At 39.0% G+C, this 24509-nt stretch overlaps 1 protein-coding gene across 4 annotated transcripts in view; it reads left to right on the top strand.

Annotated features, from left to right (window-relative positions):
• Positions 1-24509, top strand: part of rock2a (rho-associated, coiled-coil containing protein kinase 2a) — a 109556-nt gene that overhangs the window by 52001 nt on the left and 33046 nt on the right. For all 4 annotated transcript variants that reach the window (XM_062041709.1, XM_062041712.1, XM_062041711.1 and 1 more), the window contains exons 2-5: positions 12184-12265; positions 12348-12448; positions 12663-12800; positions 15553-15813. In XM_062041709.1, the coding sequence (XP_061897693.1) occupies positions 12184-12265; positions 12348-12448; positions 12663-12800; positions 15553-15813 (582 nt within the window). The remainder of the gene's footprint in view (positions 1-12183; positions 12266-12347; positions 12449-12662; positions 12801-15552; positions 15814-24509) is intronic.

Here is a 24509-nt window from a genome sequence, read left to right on the forward strand (position 1 = left end):
AATTTTGCGATGAAAACAGAGCTGTTTGTATTGGATACAATGATGTACCAATACTTCCGGTTCAACCATTGCCTTCACGCGCAAACGTCATCATATCGAAACGTTTTCAGCCGGAAATTTGCCGGGAAATTTAAAATTGCACTTTATAAGTTAACCCGGCCGTATTGGCATGTGTTGCAATGTTAAGATTTCATCATTGATATATAAACTATCAGACTGCGTGGTCGGTAGTAGTGGGTTTCAGTAGGCCTTTAAACCCCATTGAGAACATGTGGGCAATGCTGAAGAAAGAAGTCCATGCCAGAAAACTTAGCTGAACTGCACCAATTTTGTCAAGAGGAATGGTCAAAAATTCAACCAGAAGCTTGCCAGAAGCTTGTGGGTGGCTACCAAAAGCGCCTTATTGCAGTGAAACTTGCCAAGGGACATGTAACCACATTTTAACATTGCCGTATGTATACTTTTGACCCAGCAGATTTGGTCACATTTTCAGTAGACCCATAATAAATTCCATAAAAGAACCAAACTTCATGAATGTTTTTTGTGACAAACAAGGTTTTGCTCCAATCACTCTATCACAAAAAATTTGTTGCAGAAATTATTGGAAACTGAAGACAGCCATGACATTATGTTCTTTACAAGTGTATGTACACTTTTGACCACAACTGTATATATATATACACACACATATTGTGCTGTTTTTTTTGGGAATGAATTCTTCCTTCATTTGTTACCAGATTCGCACCTTCTTTCTCTCGTATTACCACTCGCACCACAGCTAACTTTAGCCATGCTGCTACCTCTCTGCTCCGCGAGGGCGTATACGTATGTGACGTATGTAAGAAGGTGCGCTTGCTGTCTGTGAGAAGGACAGACAAGAAAGAGTGGGAACAGCCTGTACTGTAATGCCAGCAGCTAAAAGCAATTGCGTGAGAACGTATACTCTAATATCACGATGTAGTCATTTTCTATATCGCACAGAGACAAACCCGGGATATATCGAGTTAGGGCTGGGCGATATACGCGATATATCGCGGGTTTGTCTCTGTGCGATATAGAAAATTACTATATCGTGATATTCGAGTATACGTTCTCACGCAGTTGCTTTTAGCTGCGGACATTACACTGCAGGCTCTTCCCACTCCTTCTTGTCTGTCCTTCTCACAGACAGCGAGCGCACCTTCTTACACACGTCACATACTGTCACGTCATACGTCACATACGTATACGCCCTCGCGCAGCAGAGAGGTAGCAGCATGGCTAAAGTTAGCTGTGGTGCGAGTGGTAATACGAGAGAAAGAAGGTGCGAATCTGGTAAAAAATTAAGGAATAATTAATTCCCAAGAAAAACAGCACTGGGTCCATCGTCTGGCGGTTGTTTGGCTTCAAGTAGGAATATGTCGAACAGACAACCGTAATTTGTCAAGTGTGGGGAAAAAGCATTGCTACAAAAAGTAGCATTACTGCTAATATGTAGCATCATTTGAAAAGTCACCTGCTAGAGAATGTAGAGTGCTTACTCCGCATGTCAACATCTCCGTTCGGTGCCACACGCCCACACCAACTAATCGCCGGACTCGTCATTTACCCTGGAGTCCGGAGCTGTGGAGACCCACTGCCGGGTAGAGTGAAGGGTGTTGCCCCCGAGAATACATCGGCCCTGGAGGAGTGTCTCCCCTGCGCTCCTCGACTACGGTCTGGGAGCCGGAAGCAGGAAAGGTGCAACACATGTTTGACGTCTTGTCAGAAGCAGCTGCTGAACAATGTCGGCAAACCTCCGTCCTCCATTGTTGTATCGCGCAGTCAAAGTGTTCCCAAACGGGAGATCTTAACGAGGCAGGAGGGTCTTCCAGCTCTTGCTTTTACATGTTGTCCTAGCTGCTAGCATGTGTACTCGTTCGGTACACCTCCGAACCGAACCGAAACCTCCGTACCGAAACGGTTCAATACAAATACACGTACCGTTACACCCCTAATATATATATATATATATATATATACATATATATATATATATATATATATATATATATATATATATATATATATATATATATATTTACATATATATATATATTTGTATGTGTATATATATATATATATATTTACATATATATACATATATATTTACATATAGCAACAACATCAAAACAACAGCAGTTGCATTTTTTGTTGATTGACAAAAATAAAATGAATACAATTATATTTATCTCTGACAGTAATAAAGTAATAGTGCAATAAGTGCCTGCCCCTTAGGAAGGCAACATTCAATTGTTGAACATAAAATACATTTTTCCACTCAGAAATTATAAAAGTTAACTAATTGTTACCTGTGCTTCCACATGCTCCATGAAGTTAAACATAAACAACTACGCATTTTGTAGACAAATTCCTTCGCCCTATGGTCTTTTTCTTTCAAACTGTTGCCTCTTATTAAAACGTATTGTCATAAATCCTTTGGCTTTACCTTTGCTGCGGTTGCCGCTTTTAACGCTAGGTCTCGAAATAGCAGCACGGGCAATTTTGTACCACTTCCATAAATTTTGATTTTATTGTGTTGAAGCTCGTCTTTATTCGTCCCTGTTTGATTTCTGCAGAACACGTTTTGCAAACTACAAGTGAAATGTCTTTTTCTGACCTGTTAAAGAAAGCCCACATGGCAGACTGCTGTGCTATGTTGCTTTTTTCTTTACACAACAGGCCATGCACGCAGTCTCATGATATCACAAATATGCGACCATACCTTATGGGAGGGGTTGAGGAGCCAGGCGGCAGCACAAGCCACAACAAAGAGACCTACAACCAACAAGGAGATGATAAGACCTTATTATTATTGACTCATTTTATCGTTGAGTTTTCAGTATCTGAGTTATCGATTTGACATCATAATTAACATTACCGGCTGATAATTACTGGCCACCAATAATATTGTGCATCCCTTTTTTTTTCAATGGGAAAATTGCCCTGAAAGGGAAACAAATAATTAACAGTTCACTTGGTTGACAACTGCAGTTGCAATAATTTCCTAATTGATGATGATCAAGAGTCAGTAGTAGTTCCTCCATTGGCTATTTTCTGCCTGCACATTCCCCAGTTGACTGTCTAATAAAGCCTGGGTGCCAAAAACGAATGGGGCACAGGAGCATGGGACAAAAATGATTCAAATTCAAGAGTTAGGCCTAGTCCAGCTATTCCCTGCGGGAACATTCAGTGTGCTATTTGAGAGCCTCTGCAGTATTCCTGCTGTTGTCTGTTTTGAAGAGTTTATCGGCCATGCCAAGTCTTTACCCAGTCCTCTTCACTCTGCTCCATCCACCGTTTATCTTGACAGCTATTTTTAAATCGGCTGGAATTCCATCAGAACAGTGACATTCTGCACAATCCTTTAAGTGAGTTGTTTGTGTTCTGACTTCCCACTGATAAGGTGGTTAATAAGAAGTGTTAGGGAGCTTGATAGATTCACAGAACGACTTATGTGACCTGCAATTACTTCTAGAATGTCTGAGTTTCAATATGAAGTGAACTACCAAAAGAAGGGCTCTGTATTACATCTAATAAAGCTATGAATAATAGACTACCAAATATGAAATGGAACACTGACTCAGTAAAACTTGGCTGCAGTCAGTCAACTCTTAGCATTTTGTACTAGTTGCCAAGCAACCATCCACTTTCTGTTGGCTATGGAAAAATCACTGATGATTCTCAACTGAACAAGTATTTTAAGGAAGCCATCACAGAAAGTGCATAAAATAATATAGCACAGGAACAGAAGAGAATCATACAGGATTGTGAAAGAGTATGTTCAAACATTTCTGTTTGATTTAATGTTAATTCTCCATTCAGCTTCATGTTTCCCCATATACTTGTCAGTTAATTAATATTAATAGATAAATGCTGTGACTAAGTAGGTGAGAAATGGCCTCTTGAGTCTTTTTCTTGTTTTTGTGTCACATTTCTAATAGAAGCATATTCGAAGTACTGAATTCCTCTTGTGTAACTCACAGTAGAATCCCTGCAAATTTTTTAAAGCACTGACCCATGTTTTTTCCCCTTTATTTGTGCAAAACGTCATGTGAAAAAACATTTACATAATTTCCTTTTTTGTGTTGCAGAGATTTGGTTTCTCATGTTGCCTAGGGGATATGTTTATGTATTATTCCCTCCTCCACATGACCACTTGCTGAACAGAAAATTGTATATAAGAATGTAATGTCAGAGTGAGGGAGTGTTTGCTCTGACTGTAGCAATTCCAAACATTGCCACACTGTTTTATTAACATTACTTATGGTAACTTCAAAACTATTTTTGTCTGCCTTTACATTTCTTCAAAACAGATTATTTACTGTCCTCTCATGAAAAAAGATTTAGAACAGGGCAATTTCTTTAAAATGTAAGCACTTAGCCCTCGTAACGGTAAAAAACACTTTACAGTTTACAGGGTTTTTGCGGGGCTTTATAAAGCATTACAAGTCATGTATATATATATATATATATTTTGCGAAAATTAAGTCTTTAGATGGCATTAAAAAAAAATCAAATGTGATGTCCAGAGGCATTAAAAATGTAAAACAATTATAGAACTTGGCTAATAGTCGATACGTCAATCCATAAAATGATAAACGAAAATGAACTTAAGAACGTTGTGGTCATCGATAAATTGCTACATCTGTCTGCGTGTTTCTTTTCTTTGTCTCTGGCTTTAAAACTGGATACACAAGGTCTTGTAAGGTTCGAAAGCGAGAAAAGCGCTGCCTCCCTAGCAGACACTGCGCTGGACGGCAAAATCAAACGGCTTTGTAGGCCCAAACTTTGCCATTGTTTGGTCATTGTACCTTCCTCATGTGAATGAGGAAGATGAGCTTGTTTTATACATCACTCCTTTATTTCAGTCGTCTCCAGTTCAACACTCATGAGCTAACTTGGTTAACATTAGCAACTCTCGTGACGCACACACCTTTAGGTGACCCACAATGGCCTAGAATGGTCAAACAAGGCAATTTTCACAACAATTTTCTGACGTTGTCACAGTAAATGAAAAGGAGGTTCTTCAGCTGCCTGACACTTTATAAATAACTTGCTATCTACTGTACCTATTTTAAACAATTGAGAGCATGCACATACTATCTATTGAAGATGTTAAATCGACTCAGTTTATTTTTAATGCATCTCATTGGGATTTTTACAAATATCATTCCATGACAACTCAGGGCATGCAATCGATATGTCATGTATTTTCTAAAATGTTTAAATCAATCATCCATTTACGAACACATGCATCATTTGCATTCCTAGTATTTATTATTCCATAAAACCTTTTAACTATTTAAAAAAAATTGTATCCTGATAAAAAACGTATTCTCCAGTTTGTTGCTTTCATAAGTCATACATTGAGAGGATATGCATTTTTACAGCACCTTTTAAAGAGAGAGAATTTAAAAAAATACTGTATTGATCAGCTAATTCAGAATTGGATGTTTACTTAGAAGGCTTAAGTGCAGTTCCCGTTTTAATCATTTTAATTGAAGGTACAGTGTGATGATTGACAGGCGGAACCTTTTCATTGGCTATTGTCTACGGCTGTGCACGAAGTCAGAACACTGGATGGTACTCCAGAAAAATAAATAAATAGAAATAAATTCTCAGATGAGACAGTCTTGCAAACCTTTAATTTTTTTAAGTGGCATTAAAAATGGCATTTAAAAACTCTGGTATATATTTCGTGTTCAAAGTTGGTAATCTCTGTTCAGCCAATGTTACAATATGTCTGAGAGCAACACAAAAGTTTTCTTGCAAAGGCTTCAATTCACTGCAAAATATGTTACTTTAACTAAGGCAAATGATGTCATAAGCGAGCCGGTAAACGCAGCATAAAAATGAGGAACTTCTTCAGAGTGAATGAGACGGATCAAACAAGTCATCTGCAATTTACGTGTATCTTCAGTAAGAGCGCAATCAAATTGTTATACCAAAAGTGCAAAGACAAAGTTATTGTGTTCATATTGTAACAAGAAACAAAGAAACTGCTCCTTTATAGTCACTTTATTTACAAATTGTAACAGGTTACAGTCAGCCTTAACCTATACCAAGTCAAAGTCACACCATAATACGTAAGGTGCCTTCACTGACATCCAGAAACACCAAAATAAATAAAATTACGGAGACATAATAGTCACTGAATTTCCTTGCAACTACTTTATTTGAAAGGGGTCCCATTATGCAAAACCAACTTTTCTTACCTGTTAGTACCTGTTTTTGTGTATTTGGGATTCCTGTGCCAAACAAGCCGTTTGTAATTTAGGACGATTGTGACATATTTTGTCATAGTTACATCAGCTGGTGTCTCCATTTATGGTAGAGGTTTACCCGAAGAGCTTTGCGCGAGTCTGCAATTTTTTTATCCAGTTGTAGTACATAGTTGTACTCAATAAGTTCCTTATTTTTCCTCTATCCTCTTGTTGTGGGGCAGACTGGCTTGTACATATACAAGTATTATGGCTGAACGAATATGGCAAAACTAATAATCCTGATTATTTTGACTGATATTGAAATCACAATTAATAACACGACTATTCATTAATTTGAAAACATGAGTATTTATTGCACCCTCAAAACTCAACATTCAATACAATTTAAAAGAACAACGCGTATAAATTAGTAACGAATAAACAAGTAAAATAATATTAAGTAACCAATAAATTAAAATAGCACTACCAATATAAAAAAACAAAAACATTCAGTTTTTCCATTTTAATTGTTTTTAATTCAATTAGATTTTTAAATAGCCCATGTTTGAGAAGTCTACTCTTAGTTCCAACAGATATGATATGCTTTAAAATGCATCATGTGCTTCCCGGCCCGTCTGTCATATATTAAAAGCCAATGTGGCCCCTGAGCCAAAAAGCTTGCCCACCCCTGATTTGGGACATGTTTCGGGGATGAATGAGCGGTACCAGACACATTATTTTCCCAATCAAGTGTTCCTTCTCCAAGTAATAACAGCATTTCACTCACATGAATGTCAATTTCTGTGATATTCTGCGTTCATTCCGTTTTATTGGCCAGTTCTGTGACTTTGTCCGCGGTTTCAGCAACGTGGAAATGCCTTACTTTTTTGTTGTTGAGTTGAGTGATTATTGATCAAGCATGCTAGTATTGTGTCAAATAAAAAGTAGCAACCGTAGTGAGATCCCACTTATGGTAGACATGCTCTTTTTTTCACTCATACACTCATCTGTTTCACTGTTAGTAAGCAGAGGTTTGTGCGGCCCATTAGTCGTTTTTTTTTCTATTATATTTTTATGATCATTAGAACCCATAATCGAAATTAAAATGTGATTGTCTAGCCCTAACATGCATGCTAAATCTACCGCTGTTGCCATCTTTTATACAAAGTAGCGCATAGTTCTAACTTATATCTGTCAGTAGACTCGATATGGAAGCGCTAAAATCTACAAGATGGCTCACGGGGAGAAAATACAGTTGAAGGGGGCTTTGCTTGGCCTGAAGGAAGGCTTCACAAAACGGCATATTTTGAAGAGACGGTCTGAAAGCGGCTTGAAAGATGGTCTGTAAAACTAAGTATATGCAAAATGTTGACCAAAACACTTCCATTACATCTTATGTAGACCACAAGGAAATGTAAAAAAAAATCACCATACAACCCATTGAAATCACTAATGAAAATATAAATAATAGTAATTTAGTTTAAATCATTGTTTCTCCAAATCATTTAGCCCGAGTTTTAACCCTTGCAACTGATCTATGGAGTACGGCCAAAATTGTCAAAAATGGTTAGGAATGCTTTTGATATGTAAATAATACAGTAGTTTAAGTTTATGTACGAGGTAGATTAAGTAGCAATAGTATACTGTTCATTGGATATTGTATCGGCTCGAGACTGGGTACCTTTCACATTTGAGTGTATACGGTACCAATTCCCGGTACGTAGAAATGGATAACGACACTCAATTGTACCAATTATCGGTACTTCTGTGTGTGTGTTCAGAAATGGTAATTTGTTTGATAATTAAATCTAATTGTTTTATTTACAATCAAACAGTGTGCTGATAAGTATGTGCTGTCCAGTTGTTATGTCTTGTTTTCTTACACTTCTGTATCTCATTTGCAAGTATTATATAGTAGACTCGTCATGCATTTGCAACTCCAGGATGTTAGATGGCAGTAGTGTATAGGCTACGGTACGATGTGTTGCCTCGGGGGAGTAGTCATTGCCATGAAACTTAATCTAGTCTTTTGTTGCGTCCTAAAAGTGTTTATACCGTAAGTATAGTACTTATCACACACCAGGTGTTTGATGGTAACGTACATCTTAGTTGTAGTGTTCAGTACCAAATTTGGAGGTGTTGAAATCACTATGTAACATCCCTTTGCCAAATCCAATGTAGATTAGAATCGAGGTAGTGCATTTGGAAAAGAGGAGCCTCATTTGTATGTTAGTGTTTTTTGTCAGGCATTCTTGCTTGGTTGGCATTGAAAATTCTTACATTATCCAGAGGCGGTCCGCTCTGAGCGCTGCTTGAGTGCTTATTTGCCCGCTAAGTGTTTGAGCTAGTGACTAGTCTGCAACCGGATGTGACGTCAAAAGCAACACAGGTATTGAAATATGGCACCGTTTGATTTTATGTGAATCAATACCCGGTACTAGAGACAGAATTCGGTCGGCGCCTAATAATTGGCAGATCCCACCATCCCGGTCAGGTCTACTATTCAACATAGAAATATGAACATTTAATACACAGTTGATACAGTATGTAAATGTTCATGCAGCAACTAGTAAGTAAGCCCAATTCTTTATACATTAGAATATAATACACTAAAGTAAACATGTCGTATTCCTAAAATGATGGTTAGCCCAACCTTTAAATAGAAAGCCTTGTCTTCTGCAGTGTCATTGTATGTTTCTGTATTTCCTGTAGTGTGACAAAACCACCACATTATTGCAACTTGACCACAAAAGAAAAACATACTGGGGCATACTGAGTGAGCGGCATCGCACACAGTATTGCTTTCATAATTGCATTGCTTTTATACTGTATTTCAACCCTCAATTGTAGTTTTAACAGTATGATAGTATTTAATCTGTTTGTATCTGTTATTTGCATTTAAAGGTAAAAACTATAGTGTTAAAAGTAAAATATTATTGACAAATTTGATCTTTGGATTAGGCACTGTAGTAGTTTTGTTTTAATAGTAGTTTAAATGTTTCTCTCTATTTTATTGTATATGTGAAGGTCTTTCATGTTAACTTAGAAAATTTCAGAGCATTAGTCGCAGCCAGTACGGCCGCAGAGGAAATGAGTTGCACTCATTGTCACAGTGAAATTATCTGCCAGGCACGGGGCGGGGTGGATCATTTCCTGAATTGCTTTTAGGGAGATCCTGGTCCATGTATTTATGTGCACACCCCCTCTTTACTGTATGCCCTTCTCCACCCCCCGCATGTGTATTTTTTTTCCTTAGATAGTAGTTTTGTGTGAGGTTAGTCCTTTAATGGGGAAGTGCTGTTGAGTTGTCGAAACAGTAGTGCTAGCTCGTCGCTGACTGACTGCCTGCAGTGGAGCGGGGAACGATGTAAAGAACAGGAGGACAGGCAGATAAGACTCTGAAAAGAGCAAAGGGTGGCGATAGACACGGATCCTATGTATACAATTCAGACACGTGTGTATGGACATGCCTTTTAAACACTAAATTCATCAAACATAATATGAGCTAGATACTATACCTAAAGTTAAAACTAATTCTGGTACACATTATTTGCTAGGGTTAGTATAAATGATACAGTTTATTTCCAAATAGCAAGGGTTATTATAGGTATCGGAATTGCTGTCTTTTTTGGAAAACACAAAGACACAGAGCCTTTATAGCATGATTAGAACGATTTTGGTTAAAACCGCTTAATTGGCCTACACAGGATGTTACATACTTTTCTCTTTCTTATAAAGGGCTCCTACTATGCAAAACCAACTTTTCTTAGCTGTTGGTACCTGTTTTTGTGTATATGGGATCCCCATAAAGTCCCGGAAATTTGAAATCAAACCATGAAAGTATAGTGGAGGTATTTATAAAACAATATTGCCTTCTTCCATACTTAAAGGGGAACTGCACTTTTTTTGGAATTTTGCCTATCGTTCACAATCATTAAGGGAAACAAGAAGACAAAAGTATTTATATACATTTTTTCGCTTTCTAACATGTAAAAACCGTCACGTTCTAGGTGGCTGGCAATGCAGGTAATGGGATCAATTCTACATCTAAATCACTTTAAAAATGCATTCAAAAACATCAACAATACTTCATTTACGTTCCATAACCCGTACAATAGCCAAGCTGTAGCGACATTGTTATTGTAAAAGCGAACACTGAGGAATTATTTTTCTAGTGTAGTAACACATCGCCATGCTAGAGTATTAGGCGTCAAAGCTAACTACGGCAAGCGATAAGCTAGCTTCTACGTCAGCACAAAACGCATTTGAGTTTGTAATGCACAACCCAATGTGATAAGACACCAATATGTACTGCCTGAAAAACATGAACAATCATATTACAATATTTGTAAAGCATTAGCCCACATATCATATAATGTTTGTACACAGCTGAGCTAGCCAGAGAGTGTATGCTGTGTAGTTGTAATAACACGCATCATGACGCATGGCGTGCTGCGTGTATCATTATCGATATTAAAGTGACTCACTCGATAGACAGTTGTCTGTCTGGTCCAGTTGGCTGGGGACATTTCCTCCTGATTTTGTGTCAGCAATCCATTTATGTTGAAAAAGCTTGTCTCCAAGTTCCACATTCATAGTGTCGTCGCTTTCACCTCACCCTACCGGCTTCCGTCTGCTCCAACGTCTCACCCTCTTCTTCGTGCTCGCTTCTACAAGCAGTAGTTCATCCTCAGTATATTTAGCTTCAAAAATATAAGGTTGTGAATACTAATTTGTCCAAAAATAGTAGTCTTCGTTGTTTGTTACCAAGTCTGCCATGATTAGAACGCACATGCGTGTTTTATTCCGGAAGTAGGAACAAACATTTGTTGCCAGAAGTCAGACGTGCGCTGCTATGGAAACAGAAATCAATGCCCGGAAAAAATCAGTCTCAGAAATTATTAAAGTGATAGATAGGTAAATATTCAACAAAGTACATATTGTTATGGACGCGTCTGTTACCACAATATATATATAGACTTGCAGTGTGTATATAAAATGCTACTGGACGGCTTTGAAGGCTACAACAGTGACTTCCATTAGCCACATATTTCAAGCGTTTTTTTATCATCTTGATAATCCTAAAAAAAAGACGTGTCTTCTTGTCTCTCATAATGATTGTGAACGATAAGCAACATTCCAAAAAAAAGTGCAGTTCCCCTCACAACAAAGTGGAAGAGTGCTGAGTTCTGTCCCTAATTTCAACTGCAAACATAATCTTTCATAGAACTCTCTTGACTATCACAAGACTGAATCTATATAGTCTTTCACTAATTCTTCATTTGCTGATACTGTACCTCATGTGATTGTTGTTACTACCTATATGGATCCTTCTTAAACAGATTATTGTTGAACTGTGCAGAAAGTATTAATTGCTCAGCGCTAAACCATCTTTTTCAGATCGTTTACATAATGTCAAAAGAAACAGTGATCTTATCATTTGTCAGCGGATGAATGCCAGTGACAGTCTAGTAGGCGGCAGCTGATGGAAAACTGAGTCATGCAGTGTGCAGACAGTGGACTCACAATGCAGTTTGTGATGTTGAAGGGTAAAACCCCAGGCTAAGTTTAATTCAATCCTGCTGCTGTTTTATACCGGTTGGTTTTGCACGCCACCGCATAGTCTGGACATGCACTTTTTTTCTGTTTAGTCACAGTGTATGGCTATTTTGCAATACCTTTTATAAACCGTTTTCGTTGTTAGTATTGAAAATCTTGAAACTGCCTTATTTTCTCCCACAGGATTAATAAAGTACATCTTGCTGTCTGAATCTTGGGTCAATGATCTAATGAAATATAAATTGTGTTTGCTGACATGTTTTATATTTATTTTCCCATCCATTGGTGTTCTGTTGCTGGCATTTATTGCTTTTTAGGGAGATTAATGAACCTGCTGAGACAACTAAAAATAATGTTCCATATTTAGTTATGTTTGAATTTTACTTTTGATTTTTTCCAGGATTCCATAAATGCTCTAGTCTTAGATTTGGACTACCCTGCACTTCGCAAGAATAAAAACATTGAAAACTTCCTGAACAGATGTAAGTTTGTTGTGATTGTTATTAAAAACTGAAATTCTCCAATCACAATATTGATAATACTAAAAACGATTTGTCTGTTCAGATGACGCCGTCATAAGACAAGTTCGAGAGCTCCAGATGAAATCAGAAGACTTTGACAGAGTTAAAGTTATTGGACGAGGAGCTTTTGGTGAGGTTCAACTGGTGAGTAATGTCTAAAAAATTAAAGACCCTCATTCTTTTCCATTGACACTTAAAAAAACAAGTGCATAGTGGACTTTCAACATTTGAAACTTATAGTTAATGTATCCTCACTTTCAAGCCAAAATATCAGAAAGTGCGCATGAAACACACAGTTTGTCATCTGATTCAACACAATGTGGCTAAGGGCTCCTCGGTATTGTGTACCACTATTAAGGTCAGGCATAAAGCCTCTCAGAAAGTCTACGCCATGAAGCTTCTCAGCAAGTTTGAGATGATCAAACGCTCAGACTCGGCCTTCTTTTGGGAAGAAAGGGACATCATGGCCTTTGCCAACAGTCCATGGGTGGTGCAGGTATGTCATTTAAGTCAACAGTATTTATTTTTAGGGATGTGCCAGTCAAGCGGCCAATGACCAGGATCAGCCTACTTTCATTATAAAGTACGTGATCGCCGTTGTCGATTAATACTGATCAAGAACAGCGATCCTCAATGGCTAATATTGTATTTATTTAGTACCCTTGCTGACCAGCTAGCAGTTAATTGTGTGTCTCCAAACACAGTACGGAGCTGCTCCTCGAAGTTAATATTAGTCACCTCCATTACGGCATATAAACAACATTTTCCAATATTTTGAGTTTCATTATCAAGTATGAAAAATGAGGTTAAACATGTTACACACCGGCAGCACGGTGCGTGCAGGGGTTAGTGCATGTGCCTCACAATACGAAGTTTTGCATCTTCTCCCCGTGACTGCCTGGGTTCCCTCCGGGTACTCCGGCTTCCTCCCACCTAAAAAAACATGCACCTGGGGATAAGTTGATTGGCAACACTAAATTGGCCCTAGAGTGTGAATGTGAGTGTGAATGTTGTCTGTCTATCTGTGTTGGCCTTGCGATGAGATGGCGACTTGTCCAGGGTGTACCCCGCCTACAGAATGCAGCTGGGATAGGCTCCAGCACCTCTCGCGACCCCGATAGGGACAAGCGGTAGGAAATGGATGGATGGATGGATGTTACATACCAAGAGCAAGTCAGGAGCAGGCATGCTCATAACTCGCTTGAAACAACAGAAGAAAAAAGCACGTTGTAAGGTTTAAGAAGTCTAGTTGTAATCTTTTTGCAGCAGAAAGTAAGCAGCTATTAACAGAAAGTTAAAAGTATATTATTAAGAGTCGAGAGAGAGGATAATATATCCGCAACTGTTGGTGTGTTAGGTTGTCAGCATTGCAGCTAGTACACAACACATAAGAGGGCGGATCGATCCATAAATTGGTGGTGTCGACACCATGTGAAGTATCAGAACATGAGCAATACTAGATTGATTAGATCTTTTTTTTTTCTCCTCAAAACATATATGTTTTTTGTTTTTGTGAATGTCTACAAATTCAGGTAATAAGTCCATGGACACAGAAGGACTTAGAGGGGAAAAAGGGATTTCAATGAGTTATTGTAGTCTTTGCTTTGTTTAGTTTTTGTGTACTATTGACTTTGTTTTGCTCCAACAAATGTATGTAATACAACAAAGTAAGGAACTAGTTTAAATATTGTGCCAATAGGGTCAATAGCACTTAAAATATTTAGGTAATACATCGGAATTGGTATCGGCCGATCTCACTTCTGGATGATTGGTATTGGAATCGGAAGCATGAATCACTGATCTCAGCATCCCTATTTATATTCTTTTACAGCCATTTTCTTACAATATTTTGGCATTGTCAATACCGTATTTTTCTATTTTTGACCTACCCTGTATACATGTTGTTACAATATTGCATACTCATGTTAACGGATGCCAAAGCTTTAAATAATAATAATGCATTTGAAAGTGAGCCCTGCTAGCAGTTTTTGATCTCTCTGCAAAAAGTGTTTTACAGCCTTTTTGAAAAAAGTGAGGTCGCATTGACGTCAGTGTGTGCCTGACTTACTTATATGAGCATCCATCCATCCATTTTCTACCGCTTATTTCCTTCGGGGTCGCGGGGGGCGCTTGAGCCTATCTCAGCATGCCCATGTAAATGTTTTAGGCCTGCCCTCTCCCCCACTCTGCCTCAGAAGTTATATTGCTGTGCGCTGCTTCTGCTGTTTACAACTATTACAGTGTTTTAAATATCTCTTGAAAATGTTGATGTTTTCAACAGATATTTTTATACTTTTGTAATATTTGCTGTTTACTCTAAACTCCCACAACCGCAATGTTAGCCTGCCCTTTGGAAGTCCTCAGAATGTTCACCTATAAAGCTTTCTGTGTGGGTAATCGTGTGGAGCTGCAATCAAATGCAAAGGGTTGAAAATGTATGATACGTCCTTTTTCAAGGGGAACTGCACTTTTTTTGGAATTTTGCGTATTGTTCACAAACATTATAAAGGCATGACGACGGACAGATTAAAAAAAAAAAGCATTCTAAATATTAAATAAATTCGATCAAAAGCATGCCTACAATGAAGCCTATGGGCCACTAAAAAACATCCAAACCCCTCCATTAGGGTTTTATATACATGATGTAAGTATATATGTAATGTAGTAACGGACATATTTATCATACCAGGTAATATTTTCGTATTTTGGCCATTTAAATTTTTTGATCATTAATTTCAAAATGCATCACAATGTTTGCTTTTTTTTTTTTCTTCATCACGGATTTCTGCTCACTGCAGATTTTATAAGAGCCAACAAAGATAATAAAACATCACTTGCTGTGCAACGTCAGCTGTCATTAGAATGCCGTCTGCTAGGATGTTTATATATTCCTATTTAGGTGAAGAATGACTCATAATCCTCACGAAGAAATGGGGTGGGGTACGGGGGTGATGAGACAAGCGCTTTTTGTGTCGTTCTCGCCAGTTCCAGGTCCTAAATTGGCTGTGAAAATGTCCCAACTTGTCGGATTACCTACTCAGACGTCTCATGTCCAGGTGAGATGCATGAATTATGATCTATAATAAACTTACACGGAGCAAGGAAACAGCAGAGCACACAATGATGTAAACATAGGGAGACATGGATGTGATAACGTCGCCGCTATAAATAATTTGTCTGTGTTAGCGCTTATAATGACAATATCACCAATACTTTCTTAATATTCAAAATTGTTATTTGTTGTCTAGTTGTGCTGCGCCTTCCAAGATGAGCACTACCTCTACATGGTGATGGAATATATGCCAGGAGGTGACCTGGTCAACCTCACCAGTACCTATGACGTGCCAGAGAAATGGGCCAAGTTTTACACGGCAGAAGTGGTGATGGCACTGCATGCTATTCACTCGATGGGCTTCATCCACCGCGACGTCAAGCCAGACAACATGCTGCTGGATGGACACGGACACCTGAAGCTTGCAGATTTCGGCACGTGCATGAAGATGGACTCTGTGAGTTGCATTCAACCATGAAAAGGTTCAAAATGGCAGGGGAATATGTTTTAGAAGAATAAAGCACACAATCTTTTCAAATGCCCTTTGAGGCATTTTTGATTGAAGGCTACTGTATATAAACAAACTTTGATTGATTTCTGGGATGCTGGCCAACGTTTTAAGTTGTTAAAAATTTTAAACAAATATGTTTTGCAGAAGAAATAATTCAAATAGTGAACTGTCAGAGAGTTAAATTGTGGCCTAAAACCTGCCGTTAAAATGAAAAAAAAAAAATAATCCAAAGGGTGACAATCCTAAAAAATAACTGTCTTATATATTATAACTAGCGTTGTCAAATTATTATTTTTGATCAGATTAATTAAACTTTTGAATTTGGATTTATCATGATTAATCACAGGTTATTGATCACCTGCACCATTTGGATTAATTGGACCCCAATATTTAAACACAAATGCAATTTCATTGTCAAAATGTCATCCAGTCATTACTTAAATGATTTTTTTTTTTAATCAAAACCTGGTAACATATAACATATACTCACCATATAACAACTTGCGCTGTCTTTTAGGTAACCATCTGTGTTTAAAGGCGCGTGTACGTTTAAAATAAATTTTGTGATTAATCTGCATATTCTCTATGTAGTGGTCTGCCCTAATGTAGGCCCAGTCTTTAAAGCATTCACTTCACTGGTGCCTCTTGACATTTTCGTAAGAGCTGCCATCCTTTACCCTACCTAGCATCGCAGATCTTCTTCTTGTCCTCCACTCTACCTTCAATCATGACCAGTCAATTCTCTGTGACGTAGCGTGTGGCCGATCCAGGCTCTCTGCCCTCTGTGGACGATGTATACTATAGCCCTTTCTTCTCTGGCCAGCTGTAGCAGTTCTTCATTACTTGTCTTGTCCAACTACCAGGGGCCGTACTTATCAAGCTTCTTAGAATTACTCCTAAGAAGTCTGCTAAGAGTTGACTTAAGAGTAAATAAATTCTTCGCTGAAAGCTGCACTTAAAAGTTAGTTATCAAGCGTCTTACTCACACTTTCAGCGAAGTGTAGGACTGAATCTTAAGTGTCACACTCAGAGCTTAATTACGACATTACTATGTGCCGTAAACGGAATTTTAGGTGACGTCATTTCTGTGTCCATAGAAATGACCAATCACGGAAGGGAATCCCTTGTCTAAGAATAAAGAAACATCTTGGAAATATTTAAGTGGACAATTGGAGTGTATATTTTGACAATAAACTACAAAATAATACAAAACAAACAAACAATATTGGCAATGAATCAAAAATAAATGTTTCCTTTTTGTTGCACCTTTCCTGCTTCCTGCTCCCAGACCGTAACAAAGAGGCAGGGGAGACACTTCTCCAGGATGTATGCTCGGGGCAACACCCTTCACTTTACCCGGCAGTGGGTCTCCACAGCGGACGACTTTAGAGTGAATGATGAGTCCGGCGATTAGTTGCAAATCTTGCTCTATTGATTGCTTGCACACAGCCAATCCAACACAAAACAAACTAGTCCCGGCTCGCACTCACAATACCGCTCCCTCTCTTCTCTCGCCCACACACTCACTGACGTCACTCACCTCACATGCTGTAACCTAGCGTATGTGTGTGCCACACACATACGCTACTCTCATAACATTTTCTTTCCAATTCATTAATTAGGCAACTAATTTGAAACTGGTGTGGGTGGCTCTATATATACTAGTCCACTGCAGCCACATACAGAAATCAACAAGGAATCGAAAATTATTAAATCTGACAAAAATAATACCTGCTCTGTCTAAACGATACCGTTTGATCAGCTGCTCGTCATCAAACAAAGATGAACGTTCGCGCACGTCTCTCGCCTCAGTGCCATCCCCTGCTGGCAACTCCTAACCACTTAAGACACCTCTGAAGGTCTCTTAAATATCGTGGAGAGTAGGAGTGATTCTTAGACTTAAGAACGTTGATAAAAAGCTTTTATTCTTAAGTTTGAGAGTAGGACTAAATTTCGCAAATTTTCAGGACTTAAGTGTAAAATGGCACTCTAAGAAGCTTGATAAGTACGGCCCCAGATGTTCATGACCTTCTTCCACATCCACATCTAGCAGTTTTCCAGTCGTCTGATCTCTTCTTTGTGAAGTGTCCATGTTTCTGCACCGTACAACAATGTACACCAGACCACCGTCTTGATTATTGTCTTTTTCAAGGTCAGCAGTTCTTTTATGTTAGAACATGCATCATTCGCACGTGCGTAGGGCTGCAACAACTAATCGATTAAATCGATTAAAATCGATTATTAAAATAGTTGCCGATTAATTTAGTCATCGATTCGTTGGATCTATGCCATGTGCATGCGCAGAGTTTTTATTTTTTGTATTTTTTTAATTTAAAAAAATATATATATGCTTATATATTTTTTTTTAATAAACCTTTATTTATAAACTGCAACATTTACAAACAGCTGAGAAACAATAATCAAAATAAGTATGGTGCCAGTATGCTGTTTTTTCCCCCAATAAAATACTGGATAGGATAGAAATGTAGCTTGTCTCTTTTATCTGATTATTAACCGATTAATCGAAGTAATAATCGACAGATTAATCGATAAACAAATTAATCGTTAGTTGCAGCCCTACACGTGCGATCCTTGACTTGATGTCACAGTATCTATATTGGGCAAGTATACTGCCAAGGTAGCTAAACTGTGTCACTTGGTTCAGCTGTATACCACCAAGGCGGATCACAAATTCTTCATCCAGCTGCTTTGAGATCTTAATCACCTTTGTTTTCTTACTGTTTATCTTTATGCCGTACTCTTCTGCCGTCTCATGCATCCTGGTCATCATAAGTTGTAAGCTGTTAACAGAGCCAGCTACTGTGATCTGGTCATCCACGCATCTCACTGTCTTGATGAGATGTCCTCCCACCTGAATGGCTTCATCCACCTGACTTAAGGCACCTCTAAGCATAGTTTCAGCATAGAAAACATACAGCAAGGGTGATAAACAACACCCCCGTCTGGTTTTACGTCCGATCACAGCAGGATTTGTCCCACTATCCTTTATTCTCTACTGTCGCAGTCTGTCCCATACAGTATATTGTCCTACAATCAACCTTCGATCACACCAATCGACACTAATGCCCTTTAGGATCTCTAAGAGTTTTTAATCCAATCTACTCTGTCACAGGCGTTCTCATAATCCACAAAGCAAAGATACTGTATATGTCCTGGTTGTGGTCGATACATCTCTCGCTTAGTAATCTCATAACTGCTATAGCTTCCCTAATACCAACACCCTTCTGTAATCTGAACTGGTCATTGCTGAAAAAACTCTGGTCTTTGGTTGTATTCTGTTGGTCAAGACATGCAGAATGACCTTTGAGGCATGGACAGCCAAACTAATGGTTCTGTGTTTGTCGTAATGTAGTAGTTTGTGGTCTTTTCTTGATACGGACGAGGACCAATGTCATCCAGTCCTCTGGCCGGTAGTGTAGGAGCCATTTAAGGCATCTTTATTTTTGTGTTGGCATTACTTTCTTTTGTCACTAGGTGGCGGGCTTTTTGGGTTGAGCAGTGCAGGGGGGAAGGCATATGTAGGAGCACAGGTGAGCCAAACGAGGAAGGACTCAGGTGTGGGAGCTCAAACCGTTCTTACCAGCAGCAGACAACAGCAGCAGACAGCAGCAGACAACAGCAAACCACAGCAGACAACAGCAACAGGCAGGAGAACATATAACACAATATCACTGCAATAATCCCTGGTATGTTTCATTCACCCTGCAAATTCGTTAATAAATATGCATAAACTGGATTTCCGACTGGACCTCACTTCATATACAATGTTTGCTACTGCGTAGGATCACTCCCTCAAACCTGTTGAGTAATGACAATAAATTGGAACATTTGAAGGTGAAGATTGCCATTACAATCAAGTAAGAATTCTGCTCTTCGAGTGAAAAGGACAGCAAGAAGAACACTGAAGAACATCAAAAAGCCGCAAGAGGACAAACTGTGCCACGGCCACGCTGCTGCTCATCAGCCAGGGTGATTGGAAACACCTGCCAGCTCTATAGGGTGAGTTATGTGGAGCTGAAAGCAGCACAAGGGACTTGGCCAATTATGTCTGGTGGCAAAGATGATGTACAGCCACAAGGTGGCGAAAATGTGGATCCTGAAAAGGAAAATGTACAATATTTTGGAAAGGGAAAAAGAGCCATAACGTATACTGCCAAAGGCTTGGAAATGAAAGTTGACAATTAAGTGAAGTGAAGTGAAGTGTTGACAATTATCATAAAGCAATAGGAGCATGTGTTAAAAAAGCTGCTAAAATAAGGGACACAATGAAACAACTCATGCATTCAAATGAAAATTATGAAAATGCAAATGCTGTAAGAGGTTACTTGGATGAATTGATTAATTTGTGTGGAGAGGCAAGGGAAAATCATTCCTCATTGATTGCCTTACCATTGCCTGAAGAGGAACTTGATAGAAAAAAATGACTGGTTTCAAGAAAAGATTAAGATACTCGAATGTTTCATAAAACTTGTGCATGAATGGTTATCAGAAGTGAAAAAGCTAACCACACATGACACTGCCCCTGTGGAAGAGGAGTCACAATTGCATGTCTCTGAAACACATGGCTCAGTTGAAACGCAAGTCCAAGATGAAATGCATGTCCCACTTGCCCATGATGAACATTTATGTATTGCACTTTCTGATATTGGAACCCAGGACAGTGCATCGAATGTCTCAGTCACACGCAGTTCCATAACATCAACAACCTCTTCTACCTCATCTGCTCGCATTCGAGCCCAGGCCGAAAAGGCTGCTCTCATGGCAGAGGCTGCTGCATTGGAGAAAAAACATCGGATTGAATTACAACAAAGAATTCAACAGGAACAATTCGCAAAACAACAGGAACAATTCGCAAAACAACAGGAACAATTCACAAAACAACAGGAACGACTCAGAATGGAAAAGGAAAAGTTGGAAATGGAAACCAAACTGGCAGCAGCAAATGCAAGGGAGCAAGTTTTTGCAACCATGGGACCTAGGGAAGGATCAAGAGTGTCAAGAATGAGCTCTGAATCACACAAGGTAGCTGCTGCTCCAAAGAAAACAATGCCCCTCTCTGACACAAAGGTCGGGAAGCCAAAAAAATTAATATATGAAAAATATACCGAAGCTCATTACATGACTCCAAGACAGGCTGCTCTCTCTTTAATGCAAACTGACAATCTATCAAAATCAACTGTACAAATGAAAAAAGAGGATGTTAAAGCTCATACAGGTCACACTACATCCCCTGTCACAAATGCCATCAAACAAGATCACATTCTTGATTTACTAAAAGCACAACATGATTTTAATGTCTTATTGGTTAAGCAGAATGTCCATTCCTCTTTACCATCAAGAGACGTACCTGTGTTTGATGGAGATCCGTTTCAGTATGAAACCTTTATAAGGGCATTTGAATATGGAGTGGAGAAAATGACTGTTTGCATTATTTGGAACAATATACTAGAGGGCATCCAAAAGAGCTGGTTCAAAGTTGCCAACATATGCCTCCGTCCCAGGGCTACCAGAAGGCAAGACAGCTACTCAAGGAACATTTTGGTAATGAATATCATATTGCAACAGCATATATGGAAAAGGCTTTTTCCTGGGGAACAATTAAATTGGAGGATATAAAAGGATTGAGAGCATTCTCTCTATTCCTCAGAAGTTGTTCCAATGCAATGGAAAATCTGGCCTATATGGAAGAAATGAATGTTGTTTCTAATATGAGGACCATCATCCTAAAGCTTCCATACAAGCTCAGAGAGCAGTGGAGGAACAAGGCCTGTGACCTACAGGAGAAGCAAGGCCATCGTGCCATTTTCCCAGACCTTGTGAACTTTATTGAAAAACAAGTCAAAATACTATCTGATCCACTGTTTGGTAACATTCAGGACACTAAGCAATCAACTGTCAAACCCTCATCCGTCCCTAAGCCAAGAGTAAAGTCAAGTCCAAGAAGCAGCTTTGCAAAAACATTAATACCAATAGAAACTGTGGAGTCAAATGAAGGAAAAAGGAATGTGATTGTCAAATCTCACAGTTGTCTGTTCTGTAAGAAGAGTGGTCACACACTGGAGTACTGTCCACAATTAAAGAGGAAGAAGCACAAAGAAAAAATAGACTTCTTAAAGGAAAAAGGAGTCTGTTTTGGCTGTCTGAAAATAGGACATTTAAGTCGAGACTGCAGAAATCGTCTATAATGTGAAATCTGTAAACAACAACATCCACAAATACTCCACATTGAACAGACAGAACAAACACAAACCAAATCAATTGGAACCAATACTGTTGTCCCACCTCCCAAGCATACTTGTGGTCATATTGGGGCCGGGGATGACCCCTCCATCTACTCCATTGTACCTGTAGAAGTTAAAAGCAACAAGGGAGACACAGTGTTACAAACATATGCATTTGTGGATCATGGAAGCACCTCCACATTCTGCACAGAAAAACTGATGCAAAGACTGAACATTACAGGACAAAGAACAAACATCCTTCTCAAAACCATGTATCAAGTGAAACCCAAAACCAGCTACCACATCACTGGACTGGAAATAGCCAGGATAAATACGAATTACTTTATTCAATTGCCTGATGTATTTACACACAAAACCATGCCAGTTTCACCACACAATATTCCAAAACAGCAGGATTTGAAACACTGGCCATATCTAAATCATATCACATTACCTGAAATTGACTCTGACATCGACCTCCTCATTGGCACGAATGCCTCTAAGGTACTGGAACCCTGGGAGGTGGTCAATAGCCAGGAAGACGGGCCATACGCAGTGAGGACCCTATTGGGATGGGTCATTTATGGTCCTTTAAAATGAGATGACACCAGCAGGCATAATGGCTGCCCTGTTGCTGATGTCAATAGAATATCTATTCTAAACCTGGAGGACTTATTAGTCAAACAGTACAACCAAGATTTCAGTGAAAGATCCAGTAAGGAAACAGAGGAAATGTCAAGAGAAGAAGAAAAGTTTCTTGATATTGTGAGTCACTATGCAAAGATTAAAGATGAACATTACTGTTTAAACTTACCTTTTAAAGAAGAAGATCCCATCATGCCGAACAACCGTCGTATTGCAGAGCAACGCATCCAGAGCCTGAAACGCAAGTTCAACAAAAATGAAAAGTTCCATAAAGAATATGCATCTTTCGTCACAGATATGATTAACAGTGGCTATGCTGAATTGGTACCAGCAGACCAGCTGAATAGAAAAGATGGAAGACTGTGGTATATTCCACATCATGGTGTGCACCACTCAAAAAAAGGAACATTAAGAGTTGTTTTTGACTGTGGTGCAGTCTTTAAAGGAACATCACTGAACTGTGAACTACTTCAGGGTCCTGATCTTACCAACTCACTTATCGGAGTCCTCATCAGATTCAGACAACAACCGGTTGCCTTGATGGCAGACATTAAAGCCATGTTCCATCAGTTTAAGGTGTCTGATAAGCATGTCGACTACCTGAGATTCTTATGGTGGCCTGACGGTGATATGCAGCAAGATCTGACTGAATATAGGATGAAGGTACATCTATTTGGAGCTGTGTCATCACCAAATTGTGCAAATTTCGCTTTGAGGAAAACTGCTGAAGACAACCACGCTCATTTTCCACCTGAGGTGACAGACACAGTACGCCATAACTTTTATGTAGATGACTGTTTACGTTCGATTCCCACAGAACAAGAAGCAGTACAATTAGTAAAAGATCTGACTGCTCTCTGCCAAATGGGTGGGTTTACTCTGTCCAAATGGATCAGCAACAGCCGTGCTGTATTAACATCTATTCCACAAGAGCACAGGGCTAAAGAAATCAAGGAGTTGGATTTGGACAAGGACAATCTACCAATGGAAAGAGCCCTATGACTACACTGGTGTGTGGAAACTGATGTGTTCAAGTTCACAGTTGTTGTACCAGAAAGACCACACACTAGAGTAGCATTTTGTCTGTGGTCAGCTCTGTATACGACCCTTTAGGATTTCTAGGACCATTTACTCTGCCAGCCAAAATGATTATGCAGGAGCTCTGCAAGGAAAAGCTTGAATGGGATGAAACCATACCAAACGTTTTCTCTCAACAGTGGACAGGATGGCTAGCAGATCTCAGCAAAATAAAGGAGTTTAAAGTTGACCGGTGCATGAAGCCTACACACTTTGGTCAAATCACACACTCACAGCTGCATCACTTTTCGGATGCCAGTGAGAGTGGCTACGGAACCGTCTCATATCTAAGACTGGAAAACAAAAACAAAGAAGTGCATGTTGTATTCATCATAGGAAAATCAAGAGTGGCACCATTAAAACAAATGACAATTCCCAGAATGGAGCTGGCTGCAGCTGTCCTCGCTGTCAAAGTTGACACAATGCTGCGAAAGGATCTACAGTTAAAACTGGAGAAATCATTTTTCTGGACGGATAGCACAACCGTGCTTAAATACATAAGCAACGAAACCAAACGCATTGAAACATTTGTAGCAAACATAATCTCTTTTGTAAAGGATGCTACCGACATATCACAATGGAGATACGTGAGCACAAAGGAAAACCCTGCAGATGCAGCATCAAGAGGGCTGACAGCAGATCGCTTCCTAGGCTACAAAAATTGGATAAGCGGACCAG

Source organism: Entelurus aequoreus, linkage group LG03 (genome assembly GCF_033978785.1).
Source record: "Entelurus aequoreus isolate RoL-2023_Sb linkage group LG03, RoL_Eaeq_v1.1, whole genome shotgun sequence".
Taxonomy (NCBI): domain Eukaryota; kingdom Metazoa; phylum Chordata; class Actinopteri; order Syngnathiformes; family Syngnathidae; genus Entelurus; species Entelurus aequoreus.